This window comes from Accipiter gentilis, chromosome Z, assembly GCF_929443795.1.
Source record: "Accipiter gentilis chromosome Z, bAccGen1.1, whole genome shotgun sequence".
Taxonomy (NCBI): Eukaryota; Metazoa; Chordata; class Aves; order Accipitriformes; family Accipitridae; genus Astur; species Astur gentilis.
The window spans coordinates 39,679,073-39,703,259 of record NC_064919.1 but is presented as its reverse complement, the minus strand read 5'-3'; the positions used below and the strand labels follow the sequence as shown (position 1 = coordinate 39,703,259).

The following is a 24,187-nucleotide window of genomic DNA, read 5'->3' as shown; positions in this document are numbered from 1 at the left end:
ATTAATGAAATCTGCACAATTTATAAAAACAATTAAGTATAAATGCTTATAGATTTGCAACCTGCCATTGATTCCTATTTCAAACAGCCAGCAGCAATAAAACTCTCATATCTGCAATACTCCCCTTTTAATGCACGCACAAGCTGTCAGTGGGCAGAGGGCCATAATAATAAGCCCCATGTAAACCTGCCTCCAGCTGCTTGTTCAATGGAAATCTCAAGGGCACTAACTTGTTATTGATGTTTTGACTTCCATGTTTAAATATAAAACAGTAAAGTAAAAATAAAACATTTCAACCTCATCAAAATGAAACGGCTAGAGAAATTTCCTGTTGGAAAAAAAATCCTGAGGAAATTGATACATTCCACTTCAAAAAATTTTTTGTTAAATCAGCGTTTCTACTGGAAAAAGCCTCTTTCATCAGCAAGGTTTTTAACCAATACTCCCGAGTATGTATGCGAACCAGCCTATGAGGTTTAAACACAGCAAGTGTGACAGAATTAGGCTGCTGGTGACCATTTTCCTTGAGGCTCTGGCCGCTCTAACAGCTTCATGGCAGTCCCATCTGCTACACTGCAGTCAAGAGCTATTCTGCTGTGGACACAGCTACAGTTTTGTTTGTATACAGCTACTTGAAAGTAACTTGACAAACATCCCACTCACTCAGCTCCAACCAAAGGCAGTTCTTCCCAGGGAGCTGTACTCAAAAACTTAAAAGTTGTTTAAAAAAAATAAAAGGAAAAGCCAGGGGAGAGGCTTTTTCTGTTACTGGGTTTTGTGATGGTTGTTCCCCCCCCCTCCCCCCCCCCCCCCAAGGGGTGGGCAGAACCCTCAGATGTACTGAAATTTCACTGTTGTGCAAAACTAAATTAAGTATTTGTTCCCAAAGCAACAATTAGGCTTTCTGAGTTCTGAAGAATTGACTGAAACTACTGATTCACTAAGATTCACTAAGTTTGACCACTTCCATTTAACTGGCAATAAGTCCACAATAATAAATGCTTTTTAACACACACACACACAAAATTCTAGTTAAATTAGTAAAAGTAAATTGAACTATGGCCCACCTTGCACACTCTAGCTATTCTTGGAATCATCAGTTTTCCAACAAATTCATACTCCACAGACACTTCAGTGAAAAAGAAGTATATCTTGTCATCTTCTCCATCTGTGCTGTTTTGATCTGCTCTTATCACATCAGCAAAAACAAAATTGGGCTCTACAGACACAAAGAGAAGAACTGTGTATCATATGTAAGACTACTAACTTGATTTCCTCAAAGACCCTCTAGGAGTCCTCTTTCACCCAAACCTCACACTCCATTTACCTGCTCTCCAGTCACTGACCTGCCTACAGTTTGCTGTTCATAATATGAACAGCATTAAAAAAAAAAAAAAAAAAAAAACAAACCACAGAAAAAATCAAAACCATAAACCCTATGTGAAAGCACTAAGATACCTGAGATATCTCTGTGGTCTGATACCCCATTATTTCAATGTTTTTCAGTCCACACTAAAGCGTGGTTTTCTAATGGGCCTGGAATGGTACCCACCCTTGCCTGCCTCTCCTCTATTTCAGCTATTAGCTGAAACACTAAAAATGACAGTATCATTACAACATGTATTACAAAACTCAGTATCCTGTACTTTTTGGACATAATGCATCTTTTGGAATTTGCTAACTTCATGATTTTGGTCCTTTCTGGCAGAAAGCCACAAGCCTCTGAGCATTCACAAAACTTGGTGGATTTTGGAATTCAGGAACTGAAACCATCAGGAACCATGACCAGCTCAATTTGAAAACTCGTTACAGACCAAAACATTCTCTTCCTTACTATATCATAACTTTGCTGCATTATTGCAAGGATGAACAAGTAGAGACAAAATGAAATGTAGTACTTCAATGTCAAGTTGAAGCTTGTATGTCTTGAAGCTGTTTTCATTGTTAATGCTGATAAAAATACTGAAATTTCAAAATAAAATCTCTTGATGACACACGTGAGGGCACACACTCACATGTCAGTGTGTGCCAGTATAACAAAAGCCATTCTTTTTGAGATATTAGACAATTGCTCCTTACCCCAGGTAACACACTTAAACTCTAAGTGTGACATTGGAGAAGGAAAAACAATTTGGTTGGGCCAGTTCTCATGCCCACTTACCATTAAGCCAAGGTATTGCATACTCTGTTCTCAGAGGGCTCTGATGAGAGTGCCGTGAAATGATAGGTTCACTTCCCAAGAAATTGTAAGACGTCCCAGAATAAAGCTCCTCATCTTTAACACAAAACCAAGTATTTTAGACTTTCTTATGCACTGGATACCAAAAAGGGTAGATGAGTATTTTGGGAGACTATGTAAACTTAAACTTCCCACAAGAAAAGATAAACAAGGATTTCCTCTAAATTGCCCCAGACATGTATTCTATGTTTACAATTCTGCTGACCATTCTCAAGGCTAACACTTCAACAGCTGGGTTTATTATCACTCTAACACAAGCAACTGGCAAAAGTCAGCATTGGTTTTGTGGTACTTAGGAGTAAACCTACAGTTTATGTACAAACATGCAAATTTACTTAAGAAATGCCACAGAAATTTTGGAAGTAATTATTTTACTCTCTATGCCACCAGTATTCAAACTCAAGTTTTACAAATTTAAGCAACAATGCCAGGAGTGTGTTCTTTTTTTCCTCATTTCCTGTTTCGTATTACTTTGAGCTTCTCTTTTATGAATTTGCCACACCAGGGTACAGCCATGAACTCTGGTTTCACCAAATCAAGATTCAGTGGCGTCTAACCATGCAGTAATATACTCGCAATAAATATCTTACTTCCTTATTCTGTCTCACAGATATGTCTTCAGGACTGCTAAAAAATTCTACTTGTTAAACTTACTGAAATTACAGTAACTGATACTACAAAGGCAGTCAAAGCACATTTAGACTACCTGGACTAAATATGTTAAACACCTGCAAATATAGTATTGTAATAGTATTTTAAAAGTTACTTCCGAAACGACCTAGAGTTTTAAGTTCTCCTTTTAAAAAAATATATTAACATAAGTATTTTAATGTCTGTCTAGATACACAGTAAAGATGTAAAAATATGGATGCAATCTGCTATTTTGATATTGAGAGACTGGAGAATGACAGTGGAAAAGATCAAACATTTTTATACATAACAATGAGGTATGCAAAGTCTGAACTTACCAACCATAACAGATGTGTAGCTTTGTGCAGGATCAAATGGACATCTGCCCTTACCATCTTCATTTTTACCTCCAAGTTCAAATGAAATTAAATTCTGAAAAAAATTAAGTTGAAAACCACAAAAACAACTGTTAGCACTTCTTCTTTCAGCCACTTGACTCGTGCAAAGGTAACTGGAAAAGTAACAATAAATAATGTACTATATCATCAACTTCCAGCATCAGAAGCATTTTTTGTAAGATTATAAAAGGCATATACATTTTCAGAAAATCTTAAGAATCCAGCAGACAAGAGAGGAAATGTGATCCTATGATTTGTGAGGGCGGGAGCAGAAAAGAACAGAAGACAAAGTTAAATACAGACAGACCTCAAGAAAGAGCACCCCAAAAAGCCAGACAGCAGGAAAGGCAGAGAAGTTAACTGATATATGGAAAGAGCTGGCAATTATTGAATTAGCCTGCACAAAAAATGGAGAGTTTTAGAAGTTAGGAAAGCTTTCTGAACTGGATTTAGCAATTTTTGAGATTATGTTAAATTCGTGAGATGGGGCATAATCCAACTAAATTTTAAAAAGCAACAAAGTACTTTGGCTGCTACTTTATAAAACCCTTAAAAACCAAGGGAATGAGGATCAGGAAGATAATGGAGAACTGTAGCCACAGTACTGGGGAAGTGATCAGTTATACTGTGTAATGACACTGGAGGCTAAGGGCAATGACTTCTGTCAATGTTCCAGAGATGATGGCAAGCAGACTTGCAGACACAGGACTCAAAAAAGAAGAAACAATTACAAGATTTCTTAATTTCTGTACTGTTAAGAGCCACAATAAGGAGAATGATACAAGAGTCAGCAACAAGTTTTGATTCTGCGCCAAGACTTCACTCTGAAGTGTTCAGCATTATGAAGCTGTGGCATAGCCAGGAGACAAGCAGAGACAGGAATCTGAGAAATTTCAGGGAGATATGGCAATGGATGGAAGTTGCAAAAAGTGCAATTTCAGTTTTAGAAATCGTTTTTATGCTAACACACATACACACTAATACACAAAGAATTATGAAAGCTAAGAAAAAGTAAATTCACAGTTAAACAAGATGAATCAGTAATTCAGCACGCGCTTTCAAAAAGGAACAGTACAGTTTATTTCCATACTCTATCCTTACTGTGGGACAGCGTAATAAATAGAGGACTTGCACTGAAATTGCAACAGTCTTTGGGAATGGACACTAACTCATCGTTTACTTGAGCTGCTTTTAGCTTACAGTTGTTATTGGGTCAAAACATATGTACATTCTTACCAGGTAATCACATGTTGGCTGAAACGCATTAGTTCCACACACATAGAGGAAAGTATCGTTCAGCTGTTGCAAGACACGCACATAATTACGACACTCTGTCTGTAATAGAGGATGAGAAAAGGACCAGTCTGATAAACCACAGCTTCCACATTCCAACATAAATAAACAATTAAAGTTGTGCTGTCAGGTCATCTGTTGCCACTACTTATGCCACACCAGTAAGGCTGGGTGATACAGTCACCACTAGAATACCACCTGCCTACAATCTCCAGGAGCTCTAGTCCTGCAGCATCTGGCTTCCTACAGCCAGTAGTGCACAGCTGCCTCAGCATACCTATCAGGGTAGCATAACCAGGTACCTACACTCAGCAGGGTGCATCTCAAGTTATTTCATGAAAGCACAAGCTCCAAAGCCATATCCAATCCATCAGAACAACTAGTTAAACATGGAGTAAGTTTCAGACTTTATCATCCCTTGTAAGCCTAGATCAAAAACAGTAAGTGATGGGCAAGGTAGTTTCTTAAGATAGAAACCTCTAATACCATTAAATTAGCTGCACAGCTTTGTCACTTATATCTGTCTTTTTTTTTTTTCAGTCCTTGATATCAATTTCTTTTTCATCCAAGGAAACCTCTTAATTCCTTTCATTCTGAAACAGAACAAGGAGTTTGAGCAAAGCCTTGAATAAAGGATACCATAATGTTTCAGAATAATAACCAAGAAAAACAACTCTAAACACCCACTTAGACAAAAAAAACCAGTATCAACAACACCCCTTAATTCTTGCTGGTACAAAGCCAGATACCACCACTGTACTGTAGTTCCAAAAACCACTTAAGTATAAGCACTGTACTTACTCTTCCTTCCTATGAGCCAAACCACGTATTTCTGCGACTGCATGGTGAGTTCAGTATGGCAAAAAACTGGGGGTGGGATCAAAACCAGTTTTCTGCCAGATGAGGTCCTTGAACAGCTGCATAAATGCTTTTTGCTGGCACTAAACAGCATAGTGGTGATGGGTGGGGGAGAGGACCGCCCACTTTAGTGTAAGAAATAGCAGTAGTGGCTTAATACCTTGATCCTTTTGCAACTGTTGCACTACGCAAAGCACTACGCAAAACATCACAGCTACAACATAAATAAGGCTAGTAAAAGGTTATGCGTAGAGTGAGGAAAAAGTATGGCTGGCACTAAGTGTGACTTGCTAAACTGAGGGCAGGAAAAAAAAAAGGAAGACAAGTTTGGAGCTCTAGCAAAGTACCTATTTATGGGGTCTAACATCCCTTCTAACTAACACCAATAATCTCTGCAGAGGACTGGTGGAGATGGACACACTGTCCACTAAACTGTATGCACATGCAAGAAATTCACATCTCTCATATTCATTGTGGCTGTGTGTGAATATTATTGCCAGTAACCACAACTGAACCTGGAGAACAAATAACACCCTCTGAGTGCATCCTGACAAAGCAGACAAGGAGGAAACAGCCCTTAAAGACCCACCACACCTCTTCTTAGGATAATATACTGATGGTTGTCACTGGAAGGAAAGGCAGTAAATCAAGCCAAGGCAGAGAGAGCCCACTCCCACCTCAAGGAGGCCCATGAATCCAGGATGTCTATCAGCCCTGAATGCCACATATGGGGTTTTATAATAGTGTGAATCAAACAGACTGGTGGTTCGGGGATGCCAACGTCAAATCCATACGGGCATACAGTGGGACTGCTTTTTGTATTCACAGGGCTTGCAGACTTTGACTTTCAAACCTGTGCTGAAAGCCTGACCATCAGTCTTCCCCAGCAAACCCTCACTTTACCGTATCACTAAATGAAGTGGCACTACACAAGGGGAAAGGTACGTCCACATACAACCACCTCAAGTAAACAGTCTACACAGAAAGGCAAAATAAGCAAGCCAGCCTGCATGCTGGCAGTCATGAGGAGTCTGCGGTTCCCAGAAACACCGAGGGATCCCGGGGGGCTGAGCTGCCTGCACTGCCGAGCAGGCAGGAGATCAGTCTGCTCAGGTGCCAGGGAGCTGTCTGAGCAGTCACACCAGCAAGGTGCTGCCGCAAGGGGCACATCTGCTGAGCACCACAATAAGGGTGTCTGTAGTTAGTGAAAAATACACTGGTGGAACAGCCTTGGCCTAGTAAATAAACCCTATGCCCTAAAGCAAACAAAATTATCAGTCATTTTCCAAAATCAAATGCTGGGGAGGAACTATTGCAATAACAAAACACAACAGTTGTTACCAATTACCTCAGTGAAAGTAATACTGATCTATCATTTTAATGAAGAACTTGTAACATTAAGCACACATCAGGGTGTGTTCAGATTTTCAAACATTCAAATAATATTCACCAGCAAGAAATGAACCAAGAATTTAAAAAAAAAAAAAGACGACTAAGCATGCTGCAGTTTCTAGGGCTCAAGTTAATTAAAGAATTTATGTGATTATTTGGAATTTTAATTTCAAACAGTTGGAGCCTTTCTTCTTTTAACATCACTCCTCTTGAAGTGAAACATATAACATCTTTCTCAAAGTTCAACAGAAGTACATACCTGTTCTGATTTGCCCTTGACTGCACATTTAGTCCTTTTATCTTCTGTGACCTTCCAGTGTAACTAAGTGAAAAAACAAGCCAAAAAAAGCCACAAAGCACTTTAATTCAATGCAAGGTCTGAAATCTTGCAGTAAAATACAAAAAAGGCAATCGTAAGACTACTTGCAGTAAATGCAAGCCATTTTGCTAGCAGCTTCCAAAGGTTCAAAGCCATTCTTTCCCGGGGAGGTGACACTTCCAAATGCACATGCCTTAAAGCAGGGCTAAACCACTGCTATTATCTTTTGGGTTCATCATGATGTTTCCCCTCAAATTGCTTAATGAAGTTCCATTACCATATGCATTAGGGAAATGCAACCGTAAGTACTTCTCAATTCCATTCACACTTGAATGAAAAACATTGGGGGGGGCGGGGGGCAAAGAAAACTTATTGGACCAATTTACACTATACAGAGAAGTACAACTTTGACAGTTACATGCACTCGTAAAGCAAGTTTTGTATACTGGTGAAATTGCCCACCATCACCCGTGAACATTTTGCTCAGATTAAAAATCATATAAACATCTTCCAAAACATCCTGGGTGGGACTGCATCTCCAAGTGTCAGCCTGCACTGCTGATGGGATGAGAAGCAGGAGCCCAGGAAGAACTGGAAGCAATACAGTGTTAGCAGACTTCTGTATGGGCTAATCTACTTTGGGAAACCAGCATCAGCGTATCCATAATACTTCTCTGAGCAAGCTGGATCAGACCTGTCTGCACCACTGCTTGCTGTGCAGACGCACCTAGAGTCACAAAACGGAAGCTGAAACCAAAAGCACAGGGCCTTCATTTCGTTTGAAGCACAACTCCAGCCTGCCACTCCTGAGCAAGCTCCAACTTTCCTTCCCATTCAGATTAACAGGAGATGGCCCACTACTGATAATCAAAATGTGTAAGAACCACCATTACAGATGATACCCAAAGCCCCTCCAGTCCAGCATCCTGTCCCCAAGAAGAAAATACCTCAGGAGACCTCTAACTACTCGTTTATACCCAACTTCTCCTTTCTTCCTCTCATCTGATGGCATGTTTTACTCTACAGTATCTTCCAGAAATAACACAGGAGCAGTCCACACAAAGTATTTTCTCTTTTAGGTACCTACCACCTAAAGTGCCATGCTACTGATACCAGAAAATGAAGGCAACTTTGGAATATGATTTTTACATGGAGGATCATGTATTAAAAAGCATACCTCGTGCTGTTTTTCAGCAATATTCACTGCGTTTAATGCAAAGATCACTTCTCTGGCTCCTACATATAGAACATCTTTGTCTTCACTTAACAGGAAGGTTGAATAGTTTGACACTTCTGATTCATGAAAATGTATTAGCTGGACCTCTGTTGAAATGAGAGAAAAATAGCACCACATGAAGAAACACAATCACTTACGGTCAAGTTTATGGGTCATTTTTCTAGGTTGTGTAACAGCTGTTGTGTACCTTGAAACCAATAAAGGTTAGTTCAGACAGCTCATGTAACAGATGAGAGACCCCTCAGAAGCTTGGTTCAGCAGAAACAGCAGCTCCCATCATTAACGTCAAAATCACTGGTCCCTGCTCTCTTGTCCAATTTCAAATGCCTAAATAACTCCTCTTGTAGTGATCCCCATAACTCACATCTTCCTTCCTTTTTTTCTACCTGTTATTCCCCTTTTTTTCTAACCTTCCATTTTACACATCCACTGTCAGGTCCTTTCTCACCTTTTCCTTTCCACATATCCACCTACTATGGAAAATCAGTTCAGTCACCATATCCCTTGCAACTGCCCCAAACAAATCTCATAAAAAATCCTGCACCTTAGAAGATGACACTTCAGCATATTACCATAGCAGAAAGAAGACAAGCTAAAAAAGAACCATTTACAAAGGGTCAATAAGCCGATTTTGAAGTGGGGACCAGAGATGAAAAGCACATGACAGAAAGAAATAAAGTGAGGGAAAATCAAGATGAAAAGGAAGAACATGAGCCAAAGAGGGAAACACAGGGGTAAAGCAGTGGAATGAGGAAGCATGCAGACTGGGACAGAATGGCATGGAGAAAGATGACACAAAATGACTAATATACAAGAATATTTTTTCTGCATGTACAACCATAATGGAAAAATGACTGAAAGCTTGGGAGACCATATTTGTGTGAAAGACTACCACAAGATTGATTAAGCGTGGCTTTTTAAGATACAGGCAGAAAACAATGTATTATTGCTCCCAGTTCTAACATTAGAAATTGCACATTTTCAACTCTAATACTCTGGAAACATTAATTTTAAACTAGATTCTCAAGAACATCATTTTAAATTCTTTTACTTGGCAGGAAAATTTTCCCCAAATGGATGAACTAGTTCATACAACTCCACATGTTCATTCCTCCACTGAACTAAATTCCCCCTCCTATTCAAAGTAGGCTTCCCAGATTTAAATGCAATAATCTTCGGCAGACAGAGACAGGGAAAAATAGCAGGAATGAAAAGAAATTCCATTTATTATACGAGTATTTTGGATGTGGGTCTGCATAATACCATTAAACAGCAACTTGCTATAATATTTTAACATTATACAAGATAGGAGCATCAAGGAGTCTAAACAGGAACTACAAGCCGTGTGTAGATCATTCTTTCCGAAAAGCTACATCAGCAACTCACTAATTGCTATACCAATGAACAGGAAAAACACCTCCTACAGTCATCTCAAATCAGTTTATCATTACTATATTCTTAATCTCCATCTGTCTTTTCCTACACTATGACTGCTCAGTATTTAACATCCTTATTTAAGGCTGCTTCTTCATACTGCCCATATACTTGTTTTTATTTGGTACAGCACACTTGGTAAGTAATTGTTGCTAACTAACTAGTAGTAAAGGAGGACCCAAAAACAAAACCTTGTAAAACCCAAAGCATCCATGCCCCATGGCAGGGGTGGGGGGCTGGGGGGGGTGTGGGGGTGTATGTATTCACAAACAGCAGCAAATAACTACTCTTTAGTCCTTGCTCGCTATTACTCCTCTTTGCATCGCATTTGCTGACTTCTGCTGATTATATTGGGATATTGTGATTATTTGCTGCAGCTTCAAATACAGGGCAAGTGGTGTTCTGGGAAAGATTTTTTCAACCATAGACACCATATAATGCTGTCAGAAGAGGGCCAAATGCTTATCTTGCCTTCACCTGGTGATTTATTTAGTGCACAGGATGGCTTAGTGTCAAAATACATCTCAGTCTGAAAAAGCATACAAAAGATTTTTAGCTGGAGAGGTACATTTTGCTAATATGTTCAGATTCAAAGTAAAAATAATTTGTTTAAAACAAAATACATCTATTGGGGTCTTCTCTTGAAGCAAGCTTCAGCTGCAAGATCCTTCAGCTGACAAAGCCAAATTCAAAATTCCAACAAAGCTATGTTTTCAGAACTGCGTGAAGGATCTGAAATCAGTTAACCCAGTTGTCTGAGTCACTTTCAAATATTCTGGTCTTAAGCACTTCATAAGCTGAGCAAAGGCAGCAACACCTGACCAAACTCACAGCAAGTAGGCTGGAAGAATATACAGTCTCTACGGGTTTCAGATCCCACAGAAACAATGAGGTTGTGGCAGTGTCCCATATTACACTACTTAAGTTTCTCTTCTTACCTCTGTGTTCCCAAGTGATCCTTGGTACTGGGCCAAACGCTACTGTCACTTTCAGTAACAAACCCCAAACTGCATAAAAAGCACACAGAGCCATCTTCAGTGTCCTTGCTCTTCAGGGCTCCTTGAATAACTGCAGCAGTTAGCTTTTCTTCAGCAGAATAAATGCAAATTCCAGGGAGTATTAGACACCAGGCATTTCAGACCTTGAGAGCAGTGCAACAAGGCAGGCTGGAACAACTGTACACAAGTACGTGCTTTTCAGCAGATCACTTCTTCAAGGGAATGCACATTTTCCAGGATGCTGCATACAGAGACTGCCCACACTCTCCACAGGCTGCAGAGCTGCTGAGAAGTACAACTGAGCGCATTCTTCTGTTTCGTTGCAGAAATAAATGATGCTGTGTAGAGAGGAGGGGAGCAAGAAGTAGAAAAGAAAGCAAACCAAGTACTGCCAAAAATAGCATATCATATGCACTGATCTTGCAATGCTTCTACAGCTATCTGCACAGCTTCATTTGGATAAAGAGTACATTAATTGGTGAAAATACAATTCTTAAAAACCAGCGGCACATTACATGGCAAATAGGCAATAACTGAAAGCAATCATTTCAATCTAGAATGCCACATATAAGTATTTTGAATTGTCACTTATGTTTAATGCACAAACTTTGACTCTAGTTTACATGTTTTCTTACTTTTAATAGTAAGTTGAAGAAAATCCCACCTCTCTGATAAATGAGAAAGGTAACAAAAATCACTATGACTAAGTTCAGAGAGCAAAGGACATGAGAAATGCTGCATTCATCTTAAGCATCAGTTACACAAACCTGCTGTACCTCCCATCCTTGGGATCTTACAAACGGAAGTGTCATTTTTAGCAAAGTCTTTTCATGCTACTAACGCACTCAAGACATGCAGGGGTAGAAAGAAATACAGCTACAGAAACAACGAGCGAAAGCACTGCATACAAAAATAAACGGAGAAAACGCTTAAATACTAAAACGATAGACAGTCCTATGAAAGTCACTGTGTCTCTGAACCACGCATTACCCTTCAGGTCCAGAAAGCGCTCTGTCCTCAGCAACCAACAAAACCATTCACTGCTTTCTACACCATCTTCCAAGAGTCTCCACTGCTCCCATCTTCCTACAACCACTCCTAGGTCAAGACTCATTTAAGTATTTACCAGGAGAAGCAAGTGCATTTATCAATGACTAGATTACTGCATATGGATAAATTGAGGGCTGTACACTCAAGGGGGAGGGGAGTGTAAGAAAAGTATGTTTTCCATTGCAGCAGCACACGGAAGGTGCTAGATTTACACTGTGCCACAGCCTGAGACACTAGTGTGACCCTACTAAGAAACATGCCACAATCCTTTCTTGAGAAGGACAGAAATAAAAAACTAAGGCGAAACTGCAGCCAGAACATCTCTAATGACAACTGTGATGCTGATAGCCTCTTTGGGAGGGAGAAGCCTCGGGTTTAAGCAGGCAAAGGCAAGGAACCACTGGGCAGTACAGCCAGCAGATCCGCTATGAACACAGAAGTAACATGGTTGAATAGAAGATGGACAAAGACATCAGAAGCTTTTACACCTGCTTTACTAAATGATCACAGGCAAGGTTAAAAAAAAATTTAAAACTCTTATTCCTACCAATCTTTTGTCTACTAAGAAAAAACCCACACAAAACCACAACTTCCTGAAACTGTGACTTAAATATTTTGTGTGTGTATATATATATATTTTTATATTTATTATTTTTTTTAGTTTTGGTAAGCACTTTGGATCAGATCCAACTGTCATAATGGATCATATAAATAATTTCTGGTTTTAAGGCATCATATTTTCACAGTTAAGCTTACTAGGCTTGTTCGTCTGTCTTGCAGCCTTCCTGTTTATCATCATGTATAAGCATGTTTTGCTCTCCAACACGTTAAAAAGTGCCCACTCAGAGTTGCAAGGTATCACACAAAAGTATTCTGAGGCAAACAGCGTTACGGAGAGTGAACAGTATTTCAATGATTAAGTTCAAGGCAGTTTAGAAATGTTACTTTAATGGAAATGCAAGGGGGAGAACAGTAGTTTGAGTAAAGATCCTTGAGCCATTATTTCTACATAGTGCTAATTTATTTTTTTCATGCCACCTTTTTTTTACTGAAGACTTGACATAATAATCAATTCCCCATTAACTCTTGATTTTTTTTAAAGAGAGACAGCCAGAATATCATTATTCAGTACTAGTCCCAGCAATAAGCAATTATTTATGTACAATACCATGCAGTAGAAATGTCTCCAGAGAAAATTTCTAAGTCCTCCTAATTTTCTGGACTTTAAAACAGGATTAGCAAATCTATGCCCTTGTAAAGGAAAATCCTGATTCTCCCTACAGCCGTGGTTACACTCCTAGCCTAGCTCACCTACCTCAGAAAATGCAAAATGACAACAAAATCTGAAACAAATTACACTACCTTCTGAAGACAAAAGGTCTGGCTAGGTTAGTTAGTGCCTGCTTTGCTGTGTGCCAATTCTCTGGACGCACAAAGCAGAAATCTGTCATTTTGGTCCCACTGTATGGGTTTATACCTATATATAGGTATACAGACAGGCCCTTTTTCACATTAGTAAGTTTGACTTGTGGGACATTATTTGTTCATTTAAGGTAAAATTTTGCATGCTAAAAAAAGGAGTGAGACAGACTACAGTGAACGTTATGTGCCTAATCGTGCAAGATCCACTTTGTTCTCATTCCTATAAGTTTAAATAGAGATGAAAATGCACTCGGGACCTTGTCCTTTTATTTATACTTCAATTTAATTACACTCCTCCTCCTCCCTGCCCCGTGCTCAAAATTATCTGGAATAACTCCTTCACTGACATCCACTGGGAAGTCATCCATAATCTAATATGAACCTGGTTTTATATAACACAAGGGGTAGAAGGAAAAAAAAAAAAACCAACAAAGGCCCAGACAATGGCCTAATTTTCCAAATTAGCTCAGTTCCATTGCTGTTCACCGGCTTTGATTAGATTTGAGCATGTTGCCTTCTGAAAAGTTAGGTCTCCTAATGCCTTATGTAAAAATGAACCACAATTTGCTTGAAAATATGAACCTTTAAGAAGTACAGCAGATAGAAACTTGAAAAGATTGGCTACATAACTAAACTCTAATTAAAGTCGCCACAGGTCTACCCTTTTGTTCTCTAAAACTGCTGGAAATTTTCTGAGGTAAATTTAAATGAGTAATTTTAATTTACGTCATCTGCTGATGATTCTTTTAAATCGATGTATAATGCTGAACTGGAGCAAAATAATATGCACACTACTTGCATATGCAAGTTTTCTATAATGCTTGGTGACCAAAACCAGGGCAACTGTAGAAGAAGAAACAATCAACAGAGCTCCTGTCAGTTTGGCAGAGCACAGCTGGAAGTTCAGAGCTGTGAATATTCCCATTGACATGCACAGTTTTAGTGTACAGGCAGATAAACAGGAAGAGACAAGTTTCTGCTCTCTCAAAGGACAGAAAATCAAAACTGTTAGAAAGAAAAATTTCAAGCTGCCCAAGTGCTAACAGGGAATACTAGCACAAATTATGAAAGCAGGGCATTGCGACAGCACATCTTGACTGTTACCAAGGTCCAAAAACATCTGGCTCTCACATTGCCTGTGTCAGTGGGCATCAAAGACACAGTGCTCCAGTCTACCTTCTAAAAGAATCCAGAATGCTAGCCCTGCAATGGGAGAAGCTGAAAAACCAACAATGGGAAGAAGATTGCCATCCTTCTGATCCTCCAGGACACAAAGGCAAAGTAAGAACAAAGGTTCATATGAACATAAAATTTCGTCTTTCACAATGTCAATTCAGCAACCCTTAACAGTACAATTTATTTTTTTTTTTAATATAACTAATGAAACACAACATCAAAAACCCAGAGGTCAGTGACTTCTTCCCCAGTCGGCATGGTAAAGCTGGATACAAGTGTGCATTTTGTACACACAATACTTGCACAAGCTGTCTAAATTCTGGAATTTCAAAGTTAGGAAATGCCCAATTTTGCAACCCTGATTTTGAAATATATTTTTTTTCTAATAAATACTTAGTTGCATTGTGCAACTTCTGAATTCTGCTCAGTATTACACAAATTGCTGAATGTATCTATCTTCTCTATGAAGGTTTAAGCCATATGAGAGTTTACTGACACACACAGAGCAATCAGCATTATGGCTAGGATCCCTGAAATTCCCAAGAAATGATCATTAGCATCACAAAGTATCTAGCCTCTCCCTGCAGAAAGCCAAACAGGCACTGGCCCTCCTGGCCTAACCCTGTCACTCTTTTCATGACTCCCCAAGCACACCAAGTGTCCACATTGTTTTCCTCCTATTTTGTATTGCACTTTATTCTCCTCCTGGGGGTTATTTTTTCTTGCAATCCCCCACCTACTCTGTGCTTATGCTCCCATCTGTGGTATTGCCACAACCTCCTCCCCAACACAAGCAGTGCACAACTACATGACCACAGGTGATGCAAGCCATGGTGAGTCTGCCAGACTAACAAACACCTTCCCCTGGGCTAGAAGGAAGACCTCCTAACATATATACTTCCCTACCACTCCATGAAATCACTTTCACACCACTTGCTGTTCAGGCACAGCAAATGAGGGCCTCACAGTAAGCAATAACTGATGGCAAGGCACCCTCCTTTCCTGCCACAAGGAGCAAAAAAACATGGCAGGCTTCCCAGGCAGCCTACTCTGGTATTTTTAGCTTTACGGGGAAAAAAACCAAAAAAAAAAAAAACAAACAAACAAAAAAAAAAAAAAAAAAACAAACCAAACCAAAACAAAAAAATCCCACATTTGGAAAACTTCTAACTTACTATGATGAGGGATATGAAGCTCAATATGTTGAGACAGGCAAATTTATGAGCAATTTGCTTCCTCCAGCAGAAAAGGGGTGGGTTAAAGGATTCATCTGTCAGAGGGCATAAATTGCAATTTCTCCCAAAATAACTTTCTTCAAAGGCTTTTGAAAGCTTTAACAGAATACAGACCTGCTTCAGTGTTTACTGATGCCTATTAGATAACAAAGATTTTAAGGCTTCATACATTAAAAAAAAAAAAATACCAAAACACAGAACTCCAACTGTGAGATTCTGCTTAAACCTGATTTTTTTCAATTTGCCCAAAGTTTTGTTTCCAAAAATAGAAGTTAGCAATGCTTGTATTCTAAGTAATCAGAATTACACAGTAAGAAGTGTACAGCTTACCCCTGACAGCTGAGTTTTATTTACATAGTTCATTTATTTTAGACCAGTAAGGTCAGGCTAGATATATCCTTTGCTTTAGTTCTCACCCTTTCAAAACCTCAAGCTCAGTGACATTTTTAGATCATCTCATGAAAAACATCATTTTTACAATCTTTTTCTTATTATACAGTACATATGGACTAATTTTCTGCTGAGGCAGAAACTAACTAGCAGACTAGTAGCCCTTTATGACTAACATACATGTAAAGCATGGGCTTATTTACATTTCAAAACTGTAACCAAAATGCTTTGTAGTTGCTAGGTGCTTACAAATTAGATGAAGCTTTTTAGGATAATTTGATGTGGTCTTTACCTCCACCACAGAGCTTGCTGGAGGAGGTGCACTAGTGCTAGAAGAGGATAAAAATTCTGAGGAAATTGAAATTCCCAGTTTTAGGCTGAAACCTTATGTGAAGACCGAAATTCAATATTTTCCTAATTCTGCATGATAAATATGCCATCAAGAAGTGCTCAGGAAATTAATGCTTGAGCTTAACGCAGAGAATATTTATAATCTTCTGTGGAATACTTGGAGAAATCCTTTTTTTTTTTTTTTTTTTTAACTCACATTCCTGTTTCATTTACTACTATGCAATTTTTTTCAGGGGCAAAAATTACAAGATGACAAAACATTACGCCCCCCTCTCCCCCCAAAGCAAAGATTACAAGATGACAAATAGAAGATTAAAATTCTTATTTTTCAGATTATTGGGGGTGGATTGTTAGAAATATGTTAGCCTTCAATTCCAAAGAGCAACAGGAAAGAGTAAATGGGTTTGCTTCTGCTTACTTTGTCTTTCTTAACAAAAAGAAAGCAAATTCTGGCCTTGGACGAGTCAACTTCTGAGCTCTCAGAGGTTGTAGGCACTGTTGTGGGTCCTCAGCCTGGCTGAACAGAAGCAAGCTGAAGAGGAATTATTAACTTAAAACTACATGGATGATCAGTGGGAGTCAACCACAGCTGCAGTACCAGTACCTTCTGCTAACTTCAATGTTGAGCTATCCCACATCCAGTATTCAAGAGCTCCCCAAGGGACAGATGTTTTACAATCCTTTTCTGCCTCACTGGGTTCTTCCACATATTGAACCTGGGCTGTGACAGTGTCAGTGTTGCAGTAGTAACTGTTCAAATGACCAATAAGTAGTGTCCCTGAAATTCCAAGTCCATCTTCCCCTACCTCTTAAACATACTCTCACAATAAAAAAAAAAAATATTGCTCAGCTTCTTCCTCATTTCTTCTCCAGCTCATAGGACTCAGTCAGTCAAAGTTACTTCAAGATGCCTACTGCCAACTAACAGCACTCACGAAAGTACCTCTGTGTCTAAATTAACAAGCATGTATGCTTAAAAAAAAACCCAACTATCCTAGGTACCCTGCAATATTTTTGAAGATTCAAATACCTCTGAAAGCAAGCCCAGTACACCCTCAAACACATAAACTGTGTAACACAGGAGAGCTGCAATCCTGAACAGGACCTTTCAGTGGTAACTAAAGCACAGGTAAACATACAGTATGTTCTAAGTGGAAGAAAGTCCCTTTTCTGATGTTTCTTGAGAAGTATTCTTGTCTTGAAGCAAAAGAAAGTAATAAATTGAGCTTATGATTAAATCCTTATTTTATGTTTTATCATATGAATTAAGTCCCTAGTGTTCCTGCAGCATATTTATTTGTTCTACTAACAAAGACACCTGTAATACAGCCACCACAAATCCGCCACAGACCCCTTCCTGCAGGGAGGGGGCGGGGGTGGCGATACACCTAGTTTCATTGTACGTACCTGCAGCCCCTTGGAGACTCCCACACACCCCTGGAGCTGGGGAGCTGTCAGAAACACGTCCTTTCTGCAAAGAGATAAGAAATAGGGTTTAACATCATTACCACATAAACCCAAAGGGCAAGTTTTGATATGGGAATTATAATATATCCTCCCACAAGAGTTTGGCTTTTATTTCCCAGATTACCAGGGCGGACCATTTCTGACAGAAACCAGAACCAACACATTTGCGTCCAACAAGCCAAGATCCTGATGCACCACTTAACATAAAAAACTATCAAGTCGTCCTGACAAAAAGCATGCATACCAGTCCTTTTCAAACTCAATTCATTCCCTCTATTCCAAGCTAGTCGGCAACTACTCAGTACAAGATTATTCAGCATTTGCATTAGAGTAGCAGTTATTGATCCTGGTAAGAGTCTGGGACCCCTCTTATGCTGGTACAAAGCAAGCTCAGAAAGGTCAGACACCAGCCTGCCCCACAAATTATCTTTACTAAATTAATATAGAGCACTTCCACCACTCTCCTGCGTTACTGAATGACTGCATTATGCACAAGCTTAGAACAAGAATATCTGCATATTTACGATGAAACCTCATGCATTCATATTTATTTTGGTGTAATCAAAAGAGAACACCAATCACAATGGGGTAGACGCATTTATCCCAACACTGTTCCAGGTAACATACTTCTAAATATGCAGACTTATAATACTGTTACATCAGCTTGTATTTAGCATATATACTTCAAACTGTTTACCCAACTGCTTTTAGAAGGGTGTGGGCTACCTGAAGGGATAGTGTCTTTTAAATGCAAGTCACCACGGGTCTGAGCTGGATTTCAGTAAGTCAACAGTAAGAGGGCTCCCACAGATCCAAATGGAAAGAGAATACACATTAAAAAAAAAATCTCCACTGCACATCTGAAGACTTCATTCTTGATCCAGAAGATTATCATTAAAGGCTCACAAGACAGAAGGCCCCAAAAGAAACAGGCTAGACAAAATTGAGAGAAACAGATCAATACTGCATGTCTGCACAGAAAGCAAGAGCCTATACAGGGTTTTTTTCAAAGGTACAACATACAGTGCATGTTTTGTGGCTGCCAGTATGGTAGCAGGTATCAAACAGGTTCATTACACCCACTTTTTGCCTACAAAAAAAATCTTTTCAAAATCTTTTGGATCTTCTGCATTATATATAGGGGAATCTACTTTGACTCTCCCACAACGCCTTTTCAACAAGACACCCCATGGAAATCCGTTGCCCATCTATGCTATTACCCACTGGATATTTTTCACAAGCCCTAGCAGGATATAACTGACTTATTTTTGCTGTAAAAAAATCTACTTTTCATTCTGCTGGAGAAAACAGAGGAGGCAAACTGTGAATCATCCAACCAATTATGAAGCTCTCCGTGAATCAGCTTACACCAGTCATCCCTATGGTTGTAGCTACTCAATATTTAAGTGGAGAGTTAAAATCTTACAAAAATTCCTGCTTGCCACAAGAGGCCATTGATTGCCACAGTCACTATTGCTAACCAGAGTTTTCAGATCCCAGTGTGCTTCCTTATGGCTTACTGCTTGCAGATCAAAGGTATAATCATCCACTTTAATTGTAGGTACCTTAAGGGGAAAAGAAAACTCTCTTCTGCCTCTGCTGAGAAAGGACTTCCAGCAGCCTATGACTTGTACAAGGACTTTCATTATAACTAAGCACTTGCATCTAAATAAACCGCTAGAGTAGGGTCCAACTGCCCACAAAAACCATTGCAGCACATTAGCTGACCTGCAGACTTTACTAGCTCTAGAAACAGCCTGTCTTCACAAGTGGCTCCAGGTTTCTGAGCTAGGGTCTGAGGCCACTGGGGACCCAAAAGCCAGACAGGCAGGTGGCTGGAGCCCAGGCCAGTTCTCTGCCAGCCCCTGGAACTCTGCAGAGGTGGGGAGAGGCAGAAGAGCTGACAGGACTTTGAAGTTGTGGCACCCTCAGCTCAAGAACTCGGCTCCCAAGAACAGTGCATCCTTCCTCGGTATGCCTCTTGGAATGGGCCACTAACCATTGGTGCTTCTGGCAGAGAAGCCCACAGACATGAGGTTGGGTGTGAGGGCGGCTGGGCTCAGGTGAAGGGTGGTTTCCAAGTAGTGGCTGATTCTTCTCCTTTGATCACACCGCTACTGGCTGCCTGTCTGGACAACACCTGTAGTCATGCTACGCACATGAGTAACAACTCATAGCTTGCCAAAAGCTATGACATAATTAAACCCTTTAATCCAACCAGGACTTAAGTACGAAATTAACATCCATGTAAGCACTGCAGGTTTGCAGGCATCCTTTAGGTCCTCCTGTTTGACCCAAGCCTCCCACGTGATCCTTTAAAGCGAGCACTGCCGGAGCTCCCTAACAAACATTATATGCTGTTGGGTTTTAAGAGGGATAACCATATTTCAGTGTAAACTTAAGGGTAAAAAAAACCTGTTTCTTCTGGCAACAATTACTTAAGCTTGGGGGGGAGGGTACAGGAACAACAAAAAATTATACCACGAAAAGCTCCTTATGACAACTGTGACTAAGTCCTCAAAGATTAAAGAAAACACCTACTGGATTATAAATAAAAGACAGCCTGGAATATATTATGTAGAATAACATGATAGTCACCTTAACGAAATTTTTCATTGAAGAGCCACAATCCTTCATATATGTGTGTTTGCATATATTTATTTATTTGAGGACTTGCTTCTGATCTGTCAAATTCAGAAGCACATAAATCTATTACAAGGTACTTCTGGCTGTCACAGCCCACTTGTATTTTAAAAAAAAAAAACAACCAAACCCCCCCACCACCACCATCATATAACTTGTACTACTTCCTTCTACATATCAATTACCATCCAGATCAGAAGCATTTCTTTTAATCCTCTATTCAAGCATATGCCTGCTGTAACCAGGTCCTAGGGATTCTAAATAAGGAGAAAGAAAACACAGACGAATACTAGCTTATAAGCAAATTTTCATTACTCAGAGAAGTCTTTGGGAGACCATGAAGGCAAATTTTCAGTTAGAGAACGTAGTATTACAGCACTATTCACCAACCTTACTGAAATACAATTTCCAGATCAATAACTTGATGATTGCAACTAGAGCTATATTTGCTACCCATATCTGAAGTCAGCCACAACCTCTATGCGCTAGCTTTTTTAGAAAAACTATTTTAAATGCTCGTACAGAAGCCACAGGTAAAGCCAACATATAGCTACGAATAACTAAGGCTGCACACACTGCCCACAGACAGCACACTAAAAACATTCCTGTGAATGCTATGAGTGGTTTTTTCCCACAGCTTCCACCCTCTCTCAGTGGGACTGGTGATGATACCCGCTTATCACCTGTGCAAGACACTGTGGCAAAGAAAGTCAAGTAACAAATACACTACAGGATTTACAGAGCAAAGCCACAAATGTTTTTCCCCCTTTCCCACCTGTGAAGCTTCACTTCTCATAAAAACATCTTTATTTCACAGAACCATTTACTGGCCTATCAACATCCCCCAACTTTTTCTAAACATTAAGTTAAAGGAAAGATAGGTTTGCCTCAGGTCTGACTTCATGTGCATCAGCTTTAACCTGCAGCAGAGCCTGTGCTAAACCAGGTTTTGGAGCAACAAAGCAGTAAAGCCCTCTTCGGTCTCAAACAGTCATTTTAATTTAGATCAAACCAGACTGGGATCTTCAGCTTTCAATTCCACTGCCACCCTGACACTCCTCACATCTCAGTTACAATATTATGCAAATATCAATGAAAGATTATTTTAATAAAATTTTAATCAAAAACATGGTAGTGGTTCTGACTCAAATTCCAATAAAGACAGAGGGCACCAGCACTACAACTGTGTAAGACCAAGAGCCACAGAGCACTAGAGAAAGGAAATGAGGATGCACAACTGTAGAAAGAATATAGGAAATACCAGTACTTTGGCTTCAGGTTGAACTCTTTAAACGACCACTTTAGGGACATGTAAAATTTATATGTACTGGCAACAGAGTGCATTTGCTTAGGGAAGCAAATGTTCTTTCAGAGGCAGCATTAGAATATTTTATGTGGTCAACAAACAACAGTCTTTGAAGAGCAGAGGTCACTGGGAGCATCCCCATATTCAACACATTTTTACTTCAACGCGGTCAGTATGAAGGAGACAATTACCTCTCCTCTCACCATACGAGCAACATCCCTTATTATCCTACAAGGTCTCCTTCTCCTATCACAAAAGGAGTAATCCAGAAAATTATTTGCTGGTACTAAAACCTGTCAAGAAGGAACAGCAGAGGACCCTCCAAATCTTACTCTAAGTATTCAAAGAAAAATAACAGAAAACAAAGTTTAAATTCTGCCTGTATTTTTGGCTAATGTTCTTTAACAGAATGAATGAAGCACACAAGAAAATCCAAAGGTTAAAAAAAAACAAAACAAAACAAAAAACAACCAAAAAAGCCCAAAACCAAAAACCACACCAACAACCAGGAATTCTACACTACAAGCTTTGCTTCACAGATGTGTCTTCCCCAAAAGACGATCAGCTGCCAATTATGTGGAAACACCTCGTAATATTAAAAAGAGAAGTGAATGAATGTCATGTCTTTCCATATTCACCATGACAATACGGCAACCCAGAAAAACTAAAGCTAAAATCAACATGCTGTATTATACCAACTAACTTAAGAGCTTAGACCACCTTTTGTCACTTTCACGTAACACCTTTCACTGCTTTTCAACGAATTGTGCACTTGCCACTGTTTACAGGTGAGAGTCTAAATGTATTCAAGAGAATTATCTGAACTTGAGATTACAAACCAGCCAGGTGTTACTTCACAGTGTTCTGTATTTAGCATTTTTCAATGTTGTCTGGACATTTTTCTTTCTCTCTTGCCTTGAGAAATGCATGGCCTCTTCCAAAAAATGCAGGCAATGAGAAGACATGGAAGCGAGTCTTTTAAGACATAAAGAAGAGTATTTTACCATCATGATAGCATAGAAAAACCCTGTTATTCAGTAACATATTCAGGCTTTCAAGACAGTGTAACAAATTATGCCAGTTACTGACAGGTGCCAGACCCTGAAGTTTCTTGACTCTCAAAGGACGCAAATACAAAAGCCACCATGTCCACACAGCAAAGGTTTTCAGTACCAAAACAACCTCAGCCAGTTTGCCAACTGAAAATACCCAGCTTATTAAGTTGTACATACCCATACACACTGTGAACAGCATGCACTGCTCAGGGGCACCTACACCAAGAAAGCAAAACGCAAACACAGCTCTTAAACAACCTTTAAAAGCACGTCAGAATCACTGCCTTTTTCTTCTCACCACCACCACCAACGAATTAACATTAGGTGGAGGACAAGAAAAAGGAAGAACAATTTTCATCTCAGCACACAAGATTAAAAAACAGCACTTCTCCAACCTGCACAGCAAGACATTTTGCAACTTACTAAAGAGAAACCTTAGTAGACGTTACCATCCTTAGGAAAGGCTTCTGTGCTGAGGAAACAAGCAACTTCAGTTCAAGGAGCTAGAGAGTCAGCTCCCTTGTTGTGTAAGTCACAGCACAGCCTCCCCGAGGGAGCTGTGCAAGGTTGCTGAAGTAGGGGATTTGAACCAAGTTATTCAAAACAGTGGAGAAATAACAAAAACAAAACTTTGCTGTGTTTGGCTTTATGAAATTCAGAAGTTGAACCTTGCAGCGGTATTTATTATTAAAAAACAATTAAAATTCACAGGTGGAATTTACCCTTTTTTTTGTAAAAACAAAACAAAACTGTTCATGTCCAAAAAAACCCCCAAAAAACTATAAAAAGGGATTTCCTCAAGCTTTACAAATTATGTAAGGACATCTCTGACTTATGAACACAGGTAAAATTTGTTCTGCTTCTCAATATCTTTATCTTACTGATCATGCATTAGAACTCCCTTATCACACACACCCCTTTAAAATTATCTTCCTCTCTCTCTCGTCCAATTGCACAAAGTCATTACAGAAGGAGAATGTCATTAGACTGGTTAGGGTGATACTTCGTATCATGTTAAAAACATGCCTGCTGGACAGCAAAACAACCAGAACATACTGCAGGAAATTCATACATTCCTCAATCCTCCTGTATCACATTCCCAGTTTAATTTGCTACAAAGAACTACAATATCCAACTGGCAAATGGACCTGCGATAGCAATTTTGAGTTTTCAGTTTTGGTTGCAGCAAGGAGATGGCAGCGTTGCTGCTCCCAGTGTTTCACCTGTCAGTCCATGGAGCCGCTTCTGCTGCCCACTACATACAAGCAGCTTTGCATTTAACATGAATCATGCT

The 24,187-nt window shown here is 39.5% G+C and overlaps 1 protein-coding gene across 8 annotated transcripts in view; it reads right to left on the bottom strand.

Moving 5' to 3' along the window:
• SEMA4D (semaphorin 4D) overlaps positions 1–24,187 on the bottom strand; it is a 100,697-nt gene that overhangs the window by 26,328 nt on the left and 50,182 nt on the right. For 7 of the 8 annotated variants that reach the window (XM_049796650.1, XM_049796646.1, XM_049796645.1 and 4 more), the window contains exons 2-9: positions 17,830–17,893; positions 10,739–11,136; positions 8,307–8,452; positions 7,070–7,132; positions 4,504–4,602; positions 3,208–3,301; positions 2,162–2,275; positions 1,068–1,219 (exon numbers count right to left, since the gene is read on the bottom strand). In XM_049796650.1, coding sequence (XP_049652607.1) covers positions 1,068–1,219; positions 2,162–2,275; positions 3,208–3,301; positions 4,504–4,602; positions 7,070–7,132; positions 8,307–8,452; positions 10,739–10,832 — 762 coding nt within the window. In that variant the 5' untranslated portion in view covers positions 10,833–11,136; positions 17,830–17,893. The remainder of the gene's footprint in view (positions 1–1,067; positions 1,220–2,161; positions 2,276–3,207; positions 3,302–4,503; positions 4,603–7,069; positions 7,133–8,306; positions 8,453–10,738; positions 11,137–17,829; positions 17,894–24,187) is intronic. The other variant, XM_049796651.1, reaches the window with a different exon arrangement.